Source organism: Phocoena sinus, chromosome 11, assembly GCF_008692025.1.
Source record: "Phocoena sinus isolate mPhoSin1 chromosome 11, mPhoSin1.pri, whole genome shotgun sequence".
Lineage (NCBI taxonomy): Eukaryota > Metazoa > Chordata > Mammalia > Artiodactyla > Phocoenidae > Phocoena > Phocoena sinus.
In genome coordinates, this window is record NC_045773.1 from 31,853,405 (window position 1) to 31,870,086 (window position 16,682).

The 16,682-nt window shown below is 33.9% G+C and overlaps 1 protein-coding gene across 1 annotated transcript in view; it reads left to right on the forward strand.

The window, feature by feature from the left end:
- DNAH12 (dynein axonemal heavy chain 12) overlaps positions 1-16,682 on the forward strand; it is a 235,342-nt gene that overhangs the window by 73,935 nt on the left and 144,725 nt on the right. Inside the window, exons 14-18 of the mRNA XM_032647909.1 lie at positions 374-509; positions 5,961-6,086; positions 7,244-7,378; positions 7,713-7,906; positions 8,915-9,158. Coding sequence (XP_032503800.1) covers positions 374-509; positions 5,961-6,086; positions 7,244-7,378; positions 7,713-7,906; positions 8,915-9,158 — 835 coding nt within the window. The remainder of the gene's footprint in view (positions 1-373; positions 510-5,960; positions 6,087-7,243; positions 7,379-7,712; positions 7,907-8,914; positions 9,159-16,682) is intronic.

Sequence of the window (16,682 nt, forward strand, 5' to 3'; positions counted from 1 at the left end):
ATTGTATTACAACAATCCTGCAAGATGAATGTTAATGACTTCATTTTACAAATACGGAAGCTAAACCTATGAGATTTACATAAGTTCTCAAAGCTAGTAGCAGCTGAGGCAGGATTTAGACGTAGGGCTGCTTGATCCAAAGCATGCTCTATGTCACACAGAAAATGTTACCTTAATTTTATAGATTTTATAGATGTATGATGTATCCTGAGTTATATCAGATAAGTTATGCTTAAATATTTTAAGATATATTAGTGAATTAGCCAATTTTTTTAAGATCACAGTTCCTATTTTATAGTAATCATAATAAAATTTATTTAGTGTGATAGAGCATTAATTACTTTAACTATAATAAAGCAGGGTATTATGTCAGTATTTGCAGTGAATTTGAAGCAATTAAAGAGCATGCATTAAAAGTCCCTGAGACAACAGAAGAGATGATGGAGCTCATATCTTATGTAGAAAAAGCCCGGACTGTAAGAATTAATGAGTTGGTTTCACGGATCAAGGTAAGAATTTTTAAATTTACATATTTTAAAATATTTTTTTCATTGTGAAATATGATAAACATATTGGAAGTGTATAAAACATATAGTTAAACAAAGTTATATAAAAAAAAACAAAGTTATAAAGTGAACACCTATGTTGCCACCACCAAGGTCAAGAAATAGGATATTGCCAGCACCCTAGAAACCCTCTGCGTATGACTATCTGACCATAACTCCTTCCCTTCCTTTACCTCCTAGAGGTGTCAACTTGGTTTCTACAGTAATCTTCTTTATTTTTCTTTAGTTCCACCATGTGTGCATCCTTAACAAAGGTTTAAAAAATTTTTTTCTTTTATAGTTTCTACATTTAGTAGTACATATGCTTATACTTGCCCCACCACAAGGTTATATACCTATTCACCTATATTGTACTCTAACTTTTGTTTAAAAATGTGAAATATAGGGACTTCCCTGGCGATCCAGTGGTTAAGATGCCGTGCTTCCACCGCAGGGGGCATGGGTTTGATCCCTGGTCAGGGAACTAAGATGTCACATGCCGCACGGCATGGCTGAAAGGGAAAAAAAAAAAAAAATTAAAATACAATACACACCAAAAATTGCATAAAAAATAAATTGTACAATTTAAAATGTTATAAAGTAAACATCCAGTAATTATCATCCAGGGAAAGAAATAGAAGCTTGTCAACACCCTAGAAGCCCATTACAATCTCCTGTCTTTTTCTGGATGTGAACACTATCCTGACTTTTATAGTAGTCATTTCCTGCTCTTCTTTGTAGTTTTACCATCTAAATATGCATTCCTAATCAATATAGCTACTTTTTGTTTCATTTTGATCTTTATATAAATAGAATCATACTATTTCTATTCTTTTGTGTCTTGTCAACATTATGTTAGTAATGTCATTGTTCCTTAACTTTCATTTATTTTCATTGATGTCTGGTACTCATATTATATAACCATAGAATAATTTATTATTTTAATTTTACTGTTCTGGATAGTTGGGTTGTTTCTACTTTTGCTACTAAAAGCAATGCTTCTGGGAACATTTCTGTATGTGTACGCTGGTGCATATATTCATGCATTTCTTCCAGGTGTTATAAGATATACTTATTTTCACCTTTACTAGCTAAGGCAAAACTCTTTTCTAAAGTAGTTCCAATTTTATACTCCTATCAGCAGTGTTTAAGAGTCCTGTTGTTTTATATCCTTACCCATACCTGCTATTGTGAGATATTTAAAATTTTGCCAGTCTGTTGGGTGGAGGTTACTGTATTTTTAATTTGCATTTTCCTGAAAAAAAGTGAACTGAACACTTTTCGTATGCTTATTGACCATTTGGAGCTCCTCTTTTGTGAAATACTAGTATTTTTTTTTTAATTAAAAGAAAATTTTATTTTTAAATTTTTATTTATTTATTTATATTTAAAATTGAAGTATACTTGATGTACAATATTATATAAGTTACAGGTGTACAATATAGTGATGTGCAATTTTTAAAGGTTATGTTCCATTTATAGTTATTATAAAATATTGGCTCTATTTCCTGTGTTGTACAATATATCCTTGTGGCTTATTTTATGCATAATAGTTTATACCTCTTAATCCCATACCCCTATAATGCCTCTCCCCCTTCCCCCTCTCCACTGGTAACCACTGGTTTGTTCTCTAAATCTGTGAATCTGTTCCTTTTTTTGTTATATTCACTAGTTTGTTGTATTTTTTAGATTCCACATATAAGTGATATCATTCAGTATTTTTCTTTCTCTATCTGGCTTTCTTTCTCTCTATTTCACTTAGCATAATACCCTCCAAGTCCATCCATATTGTTACAAATGGGAAAATTTCATTCTTTTTTATGGCTGTGTAGTATTTCACTCCAGTACATGTCTTTTACCTATTTTTCTTTTGGGTTGTGTGTCCTTTTCTAATTGATTTATAGTAGTTTTTTAAAAAATTGTGATAAGATATACATAACATAAAGTTTACCATCTTTACCTTTTTTTTTTTGAGGGGGGGTTACGCGGGCCTCCTACTGTTGTGGCCTCTCCCGCTGCGGAGCACAGGCTCCGGACGCGCAGGCTTACTGGCCATGGCTCAGGAGCCCAGCCACTCCGCGGCATGTGGGATCTTCCCAGACCGGGGCACGAACCCGTGTCCCCTGCATCGGCAGGCGGACTCTCAACCACTGCGCCACCAGAGAAGCCCCATCTTAACCATTTTTAAGTGTATAGTTCAGTGTAGTAGTTTTGAATATATTATTGATAAATATCCTTTCCTTCACTCTGTAATTTATTTCAGTTTTTAATGGTGTTTTGATGACTGGAAGTTCTTAATTTTAATGTAGTCAAGTGGAGCAAATTTTTTTTTTTTTCTTTTTACAGCTAGTGCTTTCTGTATCTTGTTTAAGAAATCCTTTTCTACCCAGGGTCATCAAGATTTTTTTCTTATGTCCTTTTCTGGAAGCTGTTTAGTTTTGCCTTTCAGGTTCAGATTTTCAGTCTTCCTGGATTTTATTTCTGTGAATGATGTGAGGTCCTATTTAATTACTTTTTCATATGCATGAGCAGTTACATATTTATTGAAGAGACTATACTTTTCCCACTGCTCTGCAGTGCCATCTCTATTATATATCAAGTGTCCCTATATGTGCAGATCTGTTTTAAGACATTCTATTCTGTTTTATTGGCCTTTTGTCTATCCTTGTATCAATACCACACTGACTTAATTACAACAGCTTAATTGTAATAGCAATAATAATTCTTGATTCCCGGTAGAGCATGTCCTCCCACTCTATTCTTCATCAAGTTTCTTGTTTGTTCTTGGCTATTAGTATTTTCATATAAATTTTAGAATTAGATGATCACAGCCCATAAAATAACATTTTGGGATTTTCATTGAGATTGCATAAAATTGATAATAAACGTAGAGAATTAACATCTTTCCAATATAAATTTTAGAATCAGTTTTTCACATTCTGCAAAAATCTGTTGGAATTTTGATTAGAAATGCATTAAATAGATGGAGAGCATCAGTACATACACTGTGGAGTCTTCCAGTTCATGATATATCATTTATTCATTTACCTCTTCTTTAATATCTCTTAATATTTTATAATTTTCTCTGTAGAGGTCGTGCACATCTTTTGTTAGTTATATTTTCAGGTACTTGATATCTTTTAATGTTATATTAAATTATATCTTAAATTTTTCATCTTATCTTAGTTACTTGAATACAAAAATACAATTAACTTATATTAATAGACCTTAAAAAAATAGTTTTAGATTTACAAAAAAAACCTAGTAGATAGTACAGAGAGTTCCCATATTACACACACATCCTCACACACTCAATTTTCTCATTATTAACATCTTACACTAATATGGTACATTTGTTATAATTATTAAACCAATATTGATATATTATTAACTAAAGTCCATAGTTTATTCAGATTTCCTTAGTTTTTACTGAAAGCCCTTTTTCTATCTCAGGAACTCATCTGAGATACCACATTGTATCTAGTTGTCATGTATCCTTAGGCTTCTCTTGGCTCTGAGAGTTTCTTAGGTTTTCCTTGCTTTTGATGTTCTTGATAGTTTTGAGAAGTAGGAATTTGTCTGCTATTTTTCTCATGATTAGAACAGGGTAGTCGGTTTTTTGGAGGAGAATCACAAAGGAAAAGTGCCATTTTCATCACATCATGTCAAGGATACATATTATCAACATGGCATTTGATGTTGAGCTTGATCACCAGGCAGAAGTAGTGTTTATCATGTCTCTCCACTCTTTTCTCCCCCTTTCCATACTGTCTCCTTTGGAAGGAAGTCACTGTATGCATCCACACTTAAGAACCGGTAGTTGTGCTTTCCTCCTTTACAGTAGGGTAGCTACATTATTTATTTGGAATTATTCTGCATAGGAGACTTGTTTCTTCTCCGCTGCTTTTTAATTTATTCAATCATTTATTTATATGAACTTATGGATATTTATTTTATACTTTGACTATAATATAATATAAAATTTATTTTTATATGCAAAGTAATAGCTATCACTAAATTTTTTCTTAATTAAAAATTTTTTATTTAAATATCTTAACTTTAAAATTTATATGTTTTTTTTTCTCTTTTTAATTTTAACAGTTTATCCGAAGATTCTTTTGGAATGTCTACATATACTATTTTATAACTAGTAGTTAATGAAAGTTTTGGTTTTATCAAACATTACATATTTCCAAAACTTTATTTTCTTTGCTACAATGGACTGGTTAGGATCTTTAGTACAATGTTGAATAGAAGTCATCTTAATCCCAATCTCAAAGGGAAAGGCTTCAAGATTTCACTATTAAGTATGAAATTTGCTATAGGTTTTTTATAGGTTCCCTTATGAGATTAGTAAATTCTCTTCTATGGGAGGATGGGGAGGATGCATTGGGAGATTGGGATTGACATATGCACACTACTATATATAAAATAGATAACTAGTAAGAACCTACTGTATAGCACAGGGAACTCTACTCAGTACTCTGTAATGACCTATATGGGAATGGGATCTAAACAGGAGTGGATATATGTATATGTATAACTGATTCACTTTGCTGTACAGCAGAAACTAACAAAATATTATAAATCAACTATACTCCAATAAAAATTAAGTGAAAAACATTACTGTGAATGCATGTTGAATTTTATCTTTTTTTTTTTTTGCATCTATTGGGGTGATCTTATGCCTTTTCTCCTTTAATCTATTAATATAATTGATTACATGAATCAGATTTTATTAGGTTAATTTCTACATGCAACATAATACATATATGATGCATTCTGCATATTATATATATTATATACAGCAAATATGTAAGCTATAAAGGGTAAAGATATTCAACTTCTCTATTCAGGTAAATCTATTGGTTTTAAAGGTTTTTGTTTTGGTTTGGTTTGGTTTTGCCATTCACCCCTAAACTCTTTCTAGACAATTGCTATATGCTAATGGTAGGCAAAAAAAGTGGTACTGTCACTGAAGATGCAAAACAAAATAAAAGATGCTAAAATCTTTGTCAACAAAGATTCAAAAATTAAATACATAAGAATAAAAAATGTAAAATCTTTTAAAAGAAAAAAATTTAAAAGGTTGCTGAACAAAAGCTGCATATTTCATCATCATTTTCAGTCATCTACATGGACACTCAAGAGTACCTTTCTGTTAAGTCAACTGCAAGTGAAAACTTTTAAAAAGCTTTGTTTCTGGTATAAAAATCTGCAATTGTGTGGTATGAAGCTGAATAAATAACCCTACAGTTATTGAAATACCCATGTGGTTTGGGTAATATGAAATATCAGTTAACGATGTGAGTCAGATTGAAATTTGAGAGAGTATTAGAAATTGTTATTGGTTCTCTTTTTCATAATGCTTTAGATTTTCTATATGGTTTAATATATCTGGAGTTTCTTCTGTAGGAATCCAAACGCCGGATGAGTTACTTTTTAGATGTATTTCTATTTCCTCCAGAAGACTTAGCTTTAAATTCAGCTGTCCTTATGTGGCCTTGGAAAATTAATCCCATCTTTGATGAAAATGATGAGGTGAATATATTTTTCAATATGTATTTTTGTATTATGATATTTTAAGCACAGTGTTCATTTAATTTTCATACATACTTGCCATCTACCTTTAAAAATTATCTTCATGTGTCCGTATGATTTTGGGGTTAGCCACATTTATGGCCCTGCAGGCTTAGGCTTAACCCACAAAGTTGTAAAGAGTGGGACTGACAGGGCTTCCCTGGTGGCACAGTGGACGAGAGTCTGCCTGCCGATGGAGGGGACGTGGGTTCGTGCCCCGGTCCGCAGGGATCCCACATGCCGCGGAGCGGCTGGGCCCGTGAGCCATGGCCGCTGGGCCTGCACGTCTGGAGCCTGTGCTCCGCAACGGGAGAGGCCACAACAGTGAGAGGCCCGCGTACCGCAAAAAAAAAAAAAAAAACAAAAAAAAGTGGGACTGACATTAAAAAAGTCAGAACTATTTACAAATAATAATTGTAAGCTCTGTGCTATTAAATCATTTAATACTCACAAAAATCCCAGGTGCTCCTATTTTCCCCATTTCATAGATGAGAAAAATGAGTTTCAGAGAAGTTAAGTAACGTTCCCAGGAAGAAGTAGCAGATTCAGGATTTTATATAAGACTGAATATAGTTCAGATTTTGAAAAAGTCCTAATGTAAACTAGTTTCTCCTAAACTGGGAAGTGAAATGGTATAGTAGTAATGAAAAGCATGGACTTCAGTTAGATAAGCCAGTTCTAATCCAGATTTTGACTTTTATGATTTTGTGACATTGGACATGCCTCTTAACCTCTATATGCTTAAATTTCTTTACCTCTGAAATGAGGATACTAATACTTGTGGTAATATAGGTAGAGTGTTTAATAAATCTTGACATAACAAGTGCTCAATATATGGCAGCTTTTATTATTTTCCCAGAATCTGTTAAATAGTTAAAGTATCTATTTAATAAATAAGAATTGTTACAGTCACTTCAGAGATATAGGAAAGTTTTTCTGTGTGGTTTTGTGGTTTATTATTCTTTTCATTTTTATATCAGTCAATGTTTTATTTTTGTACAATATTTTATTTTTACTTCGCTGATGTTTTTTGTTACTGTATAAAGCATTCGGATTTCTGATTTGATAATTCTTTGCTTTGTAACAAAATAGTTAACATGAATAATTTTCTTTTAAAGCTCCTTGAGAATGCTAAACATAAAAAAGAAAATGAGCTAATAGAAAAGAGAGAGAAACTGATTTTGGAAATAGAAAAGGAATCACGCCGCATGGAAGAGTTTGCAGAATTTGCAGAACTGGACCACATGCAGCAGGTCTGATAAATATAGACAGTAGCTATGACAGGCTGGTAGATTAATACAGGACATGTTTCTATAATATAGAAAAACCTGTGCTTACTAAGGCAAACAGAGTCCTGACTCTTAGGCCTGGGACTGCTGCTAATTATGTAATCTTTTTTTGTGATTTAGTTTTCTATTTGTAAGTTAGACATAACCATACGTTTTGCTCTGTGTCATGGTAATGTCGTGAAGTTGATGTTTAAAGTTGCTATATAAATGCAAGGACATAGCCTATGCAGTATTATATAATTTTATTTTTATAACATTTCTTGGGTATTTCTTGAAATAAAAAATTATTTGCTTTCAGTATGTGACAGATGTAAGACAACTACAAAAACGTATTCAGGAATCTGAAGAAGCAGTTCAATTTATTAATAAAGAAGAGGAACTTTTCAGATGGGAACTGACAAAATATCCTGAACTGGATAAATTAAAAGTTAACATTGAGCCCTATCAGAAGTTTTTTAATTTAGTTTTGAAGTGGCAACGAACAGAAAAACGGTAATTTCTGGTAATGTAATAAAAAATTAAGTAAAGATATAAAGAGATTTATAAAATGTACATTGATTTTTGTTGTTGTTGTTGGCTAGGTGTTTAAAAGTAGGATTTATCTGTCCATTTGAAAGAGAAACCAAATATTATATAGGAGAAGCATCAAATGTTGCTAAGGCGCCACCTAGCCTTACTAATATAATATCTAAAGTCTCACCTGGGTTTTCCAGAGTTGATTCATTTTTTAATCCAATTAATTCATTTGACTCATTCATCTGACACTAAGAATTAGAAGTATGGAGTCAAATCAGCATTTCATCTGGATACTGTTAGTTGTCCGTTTACAGTCTGATTCATATTTTTGCACCTGCAGCATAGCTGAAATTGTGGTTTTAGTATTGTCTGTCATCATTCTATCTGTGTGACTGAGAAAAACTGTTAATTGCTCTTGTTCTCAGTTGTTTCTATTATAAAATGAAGGGCCTAGCCTAAAGAATCTCTAAGGCCTTTTCACACACCAGAAGTCTCTGAGTTTAATATTTTTTTAATTAAAATATCCTATTTTTTTCACTTAATTTTAATTCTGTTTTTAATCATTCTTCCTTAGTCTTTTTTTAAAAATAAATTTATTTATTTGTTTGTTTATTTTTGACTGTGTTGGGTCTTCATTGCTGCACACAGGGTTTTTCTAGTTGCGGGGAGCGGGGGCTACTCTTCATTGTGATGTGCGGGCTTCTCATTGCAGCAGCTTCTCTTGTGGAGCACGGGCTCTAGGCGCGCAGGCTTCAGTAGTTGTGGCTCGTGGGCTCTAGAGCACAGACTCAGTAATTGTGGCTTGCGGGCTCTAGAGCACAGACTCAGTAGTTGTGGCGCACAGGCTTAATTGCTCCACAGCATGTGGGATCTTCCTGGACCAGGGGTCAAACCCGTGTCCCCTGCATTGGCAGGCAGATTCCTAACCACTGCGCCACGAGGGAAGCCCCTCTGAGTTTAATATTACTTTTTCTTTCAATTCAGGTGGATGGATGGAGGGTTTTTGGACCTTAATGGGGAAAGCATGGAAGCTGAAGTAGATGAATTTTCCCGAGAAATTTTTAAGACTCTGAAATTTTTCCAAACAAAGCAAAAGAAGGAATTACAAGAAAAAAGAAAGGCAGCAAAAAGACGATCTCTGGGAGAAGAGAAACTTGAAGAAGAACCAAAAGAGAATCCTACTATTACTATGTGCACTGCAGTAATGGAGCAGATAAAGGTTATTAAGGTATAAACACATTTAATGACATTTTTAAAAGCCCTGGTAGAGTTGTTTGCATCAAGTGCTAGTGAAGAGAAATGGAAAAACTGGAAAGCAAAACCAAAGCTGAATCCAGAAAACTTGACCTATTAATACATGCTTCATTCTTTCCTGATGATGTCATTGAAATCAATCCCTTCATAGAACAATACTTAACAAATAGAAAAGACTGTAATGACCAGTTACAATGATTTGAAGAGGGTAAAAAATTACTAGAATAAACAAGTTAGCCTATACTATGGGCAGCAACCCAGGGTACCAATTAGCTGAGAAAGGTTTGGGGTCACACTACCTAGTTTTATATCACAATTCTGCACTTGGTAATGGCAATATGCCACTTGTGCAAGATATTTAACTTCTCATGCCTCAGTCACCTCATTTATAAATAGAGGATAATAACAGTTTTTGTGACAGTAAATAATACATCTACGTTCCCAAGGCAGTACTGGCAGTGGTTCTAGTGGTAGTGCCAAGTTTCCACTGTCGGCATGCTCAGAGTGCAAACTCTGCTTTTCAACATTGTTCCTGTCTGTGTCTAGCACTCTCAGATATACTATGAGCTACCTGAAAAATTTTTTAAAGTAACTACTTAAAATTTTTTTCAATATTTAATAAATTTTCATGGTTTAAAAATATAAAAAGACATACCTGAACGGTCTCCTTGCTGTGTTTCTCACCTGTTATTAGGTTATCAATGTTACTACTTTCTGTTGTATACTTCAGAGTTTTTTTACATGTATAACAATGTGAATATATATTCTAATCCTTCCATCTTTTTACATAAAAATAGCATACTGAAAAAAAATAGCATACTGTTTATATTATTTCCCCCCTTTGTTTTAATTTATCTTGGAGACCTTTTCTTATTGTATATAGAGTGTTTTCATTCTTTTTTACACCTATAAATATTATATATTGGTGTAAAATTTCTGTGTGTGAAGGTGTGACTGTAAGGTAAATTGCCAAAGAGTAAATTCCAGGTTAAAATCTACAGTTGAATTACCTTCTGTATGGGTTTTACCAGTATGTACTCTCACCAACCTTGACAACAGAATATCATCAAACTTGGGTGTTTGTTAATCTGCTAGAAGAATTTCATTTTTCTTATTACATAAAATGTTAAGCCTAAATTAATGTATTTAAGAATATTTTGTATTTCTTTGCCTGTGAACTATTTGGTCTTCTTGTCTATTTTTTAAATTGAATTAATGGTCTTTTTCTTACTGATTTCTAGTCCTAGAAACAGGAATAGGGAGATTAGGCTTTGTATGTTAATATTAATAGTATGTTAATATTTTATTGAAGATTTTTGAGATTATGTTCAGAAGCGATGTTGGTCTTAATTTTCTTTTCTTGTAATATCTTTGTCAGGTTTTGCTATCAGGATTATGTTGGCCTTATGAAACAAATGGGAAGTTTTATCTCTATTTTCCAAAAGAGTTTTGTATAAAATTATTATTATCTCTTTCTTAAATATTTTAGAGAAACGTTTACTAGTGAAACCATTGACCTGGAGCTTCATGGGAAGGATTTTGAAAACAGATTTAATTTTTAAAATAGATATAGGGATATTCAGATTTGTGTTAATTTTGTGTCAATTTTGGTAAATTGTATTTTTCAAGGAATTTTTCCATTTTCTAAAGTTGTTAAATTTATTGCCATAAAGTTGCTCATAATATTTATTTATTATCTTTTAATGTTGGTGGAATCTATAGGGATAACTCCTTTTTCATTCCAAATATTAATAATTTTAATTTTCTCTCTTTTTTCTTCATCAGCCTAGTTAGGGATTTAGTTACAGTTTATTGTTAACATTTAAGCCTTTGGTCATTTTTGTTTTGTTTTGTTTTCTGGTACGCGGGCCTCTCACTGTTGTGGCCTCTCCCGTTGCGGAGCACAGGCTCCAGATGCTCAGGCTCAGCCGCCATGGCTCATGGGCCCAGCCGCTCTGCGGCATGTGGGATCTTCCCGGACCAGGGCACAAACCCGTGTCCCCTGCATCGGCAGGCAGACTCTCAACCACTGTGCCACCAGGGAAGCCCGCCTTTGGTCATTTTTTAATTTATCTAAATGATATTCCTCCTTTCCTTTCTTATCAGCACCATCCATTATTCCTATCTTCATAGCAGTGCATCATCATGTACTCTGAAAGTCATCTTGAAATGGAAGATAAACAAATTGTCCCATACCACTAGTAGTATCACTAAATTTTTTCCTTGCTATTTTCTTTTCTTTTCTTTCCTTTTTTTTTTTGGCCGCAGCATGTGTAATCTTAGTTCCCCGACCAGGGATAGAACCCATGCCCTCTGCAGTGGAAGCACAGAGTCTTAACCACTGGACTGTCAGGGTATTCCCATCCTTACTATTCTCTTCTTATTCTTTTTAGCCTCTTAATGTTGGAAAGTCTTAGGGCTAAGTCATTGGTCCTTTTCTTTCTCTACCCTCACTGTCTTGATGATTTCATCAATCTCATCAAAAATATAGATGACTTTAAATACCATCTATATGCTAGCAACTCCCAAATGTTTAACTCCAGTCCAGACCTTTCTTCCAAACCCAAGATTCATATCTATAACTTCCTACTTGTAATTTTCCCTTGGATGTCCAATACACATGGCAAACTCAAAATTCATTTTTCCCAGTGACACCAATCTGGTCCAAATTCCATCTTCTTTTACATCTATTTCTACAAAAAGGTCCTGTTGGGACTCCCTGCTTCTACCTTTGCCCCAACCCCTATCCCATTATCTGTTTAAAATATAGTGACTAGGGACTTCCCTGGTGGCACAGTGGTTGGGAGTCCGCCTGCTAGTGCGGAGGATGTGGGTTCTAGCCCTGGTCTGGGAGGATCCCACATGCTGCGGAGCAGCTGGGCCCGTGCACTGCAAATACTGAGCCTGCTGCCTAGAGCCCATGCTCCGCAACAAAAGAAGCCACCGCGGTGAGGGGCCCACGTACCACTGCAGCAGCAAAGACCCAACACAGCCAAAAATAAATAAATTAATTAAAAAAAATATATATAGCAACTAGAGTAAACTTAAGTCTATGGTTCTCCAATTTAAAAAAATTTACCTTATTAATTATTATTTACAAAAAACATGAAAACGTGACTGTCATACAAAAATAAAAATGAACATGTGTCAAATATTTTATTCTATTTATTAATTAATGGGAGAACCACTAAGGTGGTAAGGCTGGTTCAAAGAGCATTTGAGGGGCTATTTATAGACAATTTAGTAAAGGAATGTTGGCAAAAGTTGCTAGTATTGATATAAGGCTGGTTAATGTCATACAGGACAATAAACTCTAACATTTGGAATTATCCTTCTTAGTAGACAGAAATTACTTGTATTTCTACTGGTCAAATCTACAAATTAACATGTAATTTCTCAGTCTGGGACTTTAAGTAGTAAACAGTGAGTTGAACAAAATACACTCTTTAAACAGTTAAATTTTCCTTAGGTGACCCTGTACCCCATATGGCATTGAAAGGACATACCACCTCCCTCTTTTTCCCCAAGTTTTAAAATAATTTTTATTAACGTCTGCTGTAAAACCCCAAATTTGGAGAAACAGTGCTCTATAATATGATACTGGAAACAAAGTCATTGCTGGGTAATGTTGGTTGTTTGCTTTCTTTTTAAAAATTATTTTATTTTATTATATAGCCGGTTCTTATTACTTATCTATTTTATACATGTTAGTGTATATATGTCAATCCCAATCTCCCATCATCCCACCACTCTCTCTTCCCCCCTCTTGGTGTCCATACATTTGTTGTCTACATCTCTGTCTCTATTTCTGCCTTGCAAACCAGTTCATTTATACCATTTTTCTAGAATCCACATATATGTGTTAATATACGATATTTGTTTTTCGCTTATATATATATATATATATATATATATATATATATATATATATATATAAGTGGACTTATATATAAGTCCATGCCACTCTCTCACTTCATCCCAGCTTACACTTCCCCCTCCCCATGTCCTCCAGTCCATTCTCTACATCTGCATCTTCATTCCTGTCCTGCCCCTAGGTTCTTCAGAACCTTTTTTTTTTCTAGATTCCATATATATGTTTTAGCATATGGTATTTGTTTTTCTCTTTCTGACTTAATCACTCTGTATGACAGACTCTAGGTCCATCCACCTCACTACAAATAACTCAATTTCGTTTCTTTTTATGGCTGAGTAATATTCCATTGTATATATGTGCCACATCTTCTTTACCCATTCATCTGTCGATGGACACTTAAGTTGCCTCCATGTCGATGGCTATTGTAAATAGAGCTGCAGTGAATATTGTGGTACATGACTCTTTTTGAATTATGGTTTTCTCAGAGTATATGCCCAGTAGTTGGATTGATGGGTCATATGTAGTTCTATTTTGAGTTTTTTAAGGAACCTCCATACTATTCTAAATAGTGGCTGTATCAATTTACATTCGCACCAACAGTGCAAGAGGGTTCCTTTTCTCCATACTCTCTTCAGCATTTATTGTTTGTCGAATTTTTGATGGTGGCCCTTCTGATGGGTGTGAGGTGATACCTCATTGTAGTTTTGATTTGCATTTCTCTAATGATTAGTGATGTTGAGCATCCTTTCATGTGTTTGTTGGCAATCTGTATATCTTCTTTGGAGAAATGTCTATTTAGGTCTTCTGCCCATTTTTGGGTTGCGTTTGTTTTTTTGATATTGAGCTGCATGAGCTGCTTGTAAATTTTGGGGATTAATCCTTTGCAAGTTGCTTCATTTGCAAATATTTTCTCCCATTCTGAGGGTTGTCTTTTCGTCTTGTTTATGGTTTCCTTTGCTGTGCAAAAGCTTTTAAGTTTCATTAGATACCATTTGTTTATTTTTGTTTTTATTTCCATTTCTCAGGAGGTGGTCTAAAAGGATCTTACTATGATTTATATCATAGAGTGCTCTGCCTATGTTTTCCTCTAAGAGTTTGGTAGTCTGGCCTTACATTTAGGTCTTTAATCCATTTGGAGTTTATTTTTGTGTTTGGTGTTAGGTAGTGTTCTAATTTCATTCTTTTACATGTAGCTGTCCAGTTTTCCCAGCACCACTTATTGAAGAGACTGTCTTTCCTGCATTGTATACTCTTGCCTTCTTTATCAAAGATAAGGTGACCTTATGTGTGTGGGTTTATCTCTGGGCTTTCTATCGTGTTCCGCTGATCTATATTTCTCTTTTTGTGCCAGTACCATACTGTCTTGTTTACTGTAGCTTTGTAGTATAATCTAAAGTCAGGGAGCCTGATTCCTCCAGCTCCATTTTTCTGTCTCAAGATTGCTTTGGCTGTTTGAGGTCTTCTGTGTTTCCATAAAAATTGTGAAGTTTTTTGTTCCAGTTCTGTGAAAAATGCCATTGGTATTTTGATAGGGATTGCATTGAATCTGTAGATTGCTTTAGGTAGTATAGTCATTTTCACAATGTTGATTTTTCCAGTTCAAGAACACAGTATATCTCTCCATCGTTTGTAGCATCTTTAATTTCTTTCATCAGTGTCATAGTTTTCTGTATACAGGTCTTTTGTCTCCATAAGTAGGTTTATTCCTAGGTATTTTATTCTTTTTCTTGTAGTGGTAAATGGGAGTGTTTCCTGAACTTCTCTTTCAGATTTTTCATCATTAGTGTATAGGAATGCAAGAGGTTTCTGTGCATTAATTTTGTATCTTGCTACTTTACCAAGTACATTGATTAGCTCTAGTAGTTTTCTGGTAGCATCTTTAGGATTCTCTATATATAGTATCATGTCATCTGAAAACAGTGACACATTTACTTCATCTTTTCCGATTTGGATTCCTTTTATTTCTTTTTGTTTTCTGATTGCTGTGGCTAAAACTTCCAAAACTATGTTGAAGAATACTGGTGAGAGTGGACAACCTTGTCTTGTTCCTGATCTTAGAGGAAATGGTTTCTTCAGTTTTTCACTATTGAGAACGATGTTGGCTGTGGGTTTGTCATATATGGCCTTTATTATGTTGAGGTAAGGTCCCTCTATGCCTATTTTCTGGGGTTTTTTTATTATAATTCAGTGTTGAATTTTGCCAAAAGCTTTTTCTGCATCTATTGAAATGATCATATTGTTTTTCTCCTTCAATTTGTTAATATGGTTTATCACATTGATTGATTTGCATATATTGAAGAATCCTTGCATACCTGGGATAAACTCCACTTGATCATGGTGTATGATCCTTTTAATGTGTTGTTGGATTCTGTTTGCTAGTATTTTGTTGAGGATTTTTGCATCTATATTCATCAGTGATATTGGTCTGTAATTTTCTTTTTTTGTAGTATCTTTGGTTTTCGTATCAGGATGATGGTGGCCTTGTAGAGTGAGTTTGGGAGTGTTCCTTCCTCTGCAATGTTTTGGAAGAATTTGAGAAGGATGGGTGTTAGCTCTCTTCTAAATGTTTGATAGAATTCACCTGTGAAGCCATCTGGTCCTGGACTTCTGTTTGTTGGAAGGTTTTTAATGACAGTTTCAATTTCATTACTTGTGATTGGTCTGTTCATATTTTCTATTTCTTCCTGGTTCAGTCTTGGAGGGTTATATCTGTCTAAGAATTTGTCCATTTTTTCCAGGTTGTCCATTTTATTGGCATAGAGTTGCTTGTAGTAGACTCTTAGTATGCTTTCTATTTCTGCGGTGTCTGTTGTAACTTCTCCTTTTTTATTTCTTTTTTTTTTTTTTTTTTTTTTTTTTTTTTTTTTTTTTTCCCTTTTTTATTTCTAATTTTATTGATTTGAGTCCTCTCCCTCTTTTTCTTGATGAGTCTGGCTAAAGGTTTATCAATTTTGTTTATCTTCTCAAATACCCAGTTTTCTGTTTTATTGATCTTTGCTATTGTTTTCTTTGTTTATATTTCATTTATTTCTTCTCTTATCTTTATGATTTCTTTCATTCAACTTACTTTGGGTTGGTTTGTTCTTCTTTCTCTAGTTCCTTTAGGTGTAAGGTTAGATTGCTTATTTGAGATTTTTCTTGTTTCTTGAGGTAGGCTTGTATAGCTATAAACTTCCCTCTTAGAACTGCTTTTGCTGCATCCCATAGGTTTTAGATCATCATGTTTTCATTGTCATTTGTCTCTAGGTATTTTTTGATTTCCTCTTTGATTTCTTCAGTGATCTCTTGGTTATTTAGTAACGTATTGTTTAACCTCCACATGTTTGTGTTTTTTACATTTTTTCCCCTGCAATTGATTTCTGATCTCATAGTGTTGTGGTCAGAAAAGATGCTTGATATGATTTCAGTTTTCTTAGATTTACCAAGGCTTGATTTGTGACCTAAGATGTGATCTATCCTGGGGAATGATCCATGTGCACTTGAGAAGAAAGTGTAACCTGCTGTTTTTGGATGGAATGTCCTATAAATATCAATTCAATCTATCTGGCCTATTGTGTCATTTAAAGCTTTGTTTCCTTATTAATTGTCTGTCTGGGTGATCTGTCCATTGGTGTAAGTGAGGTG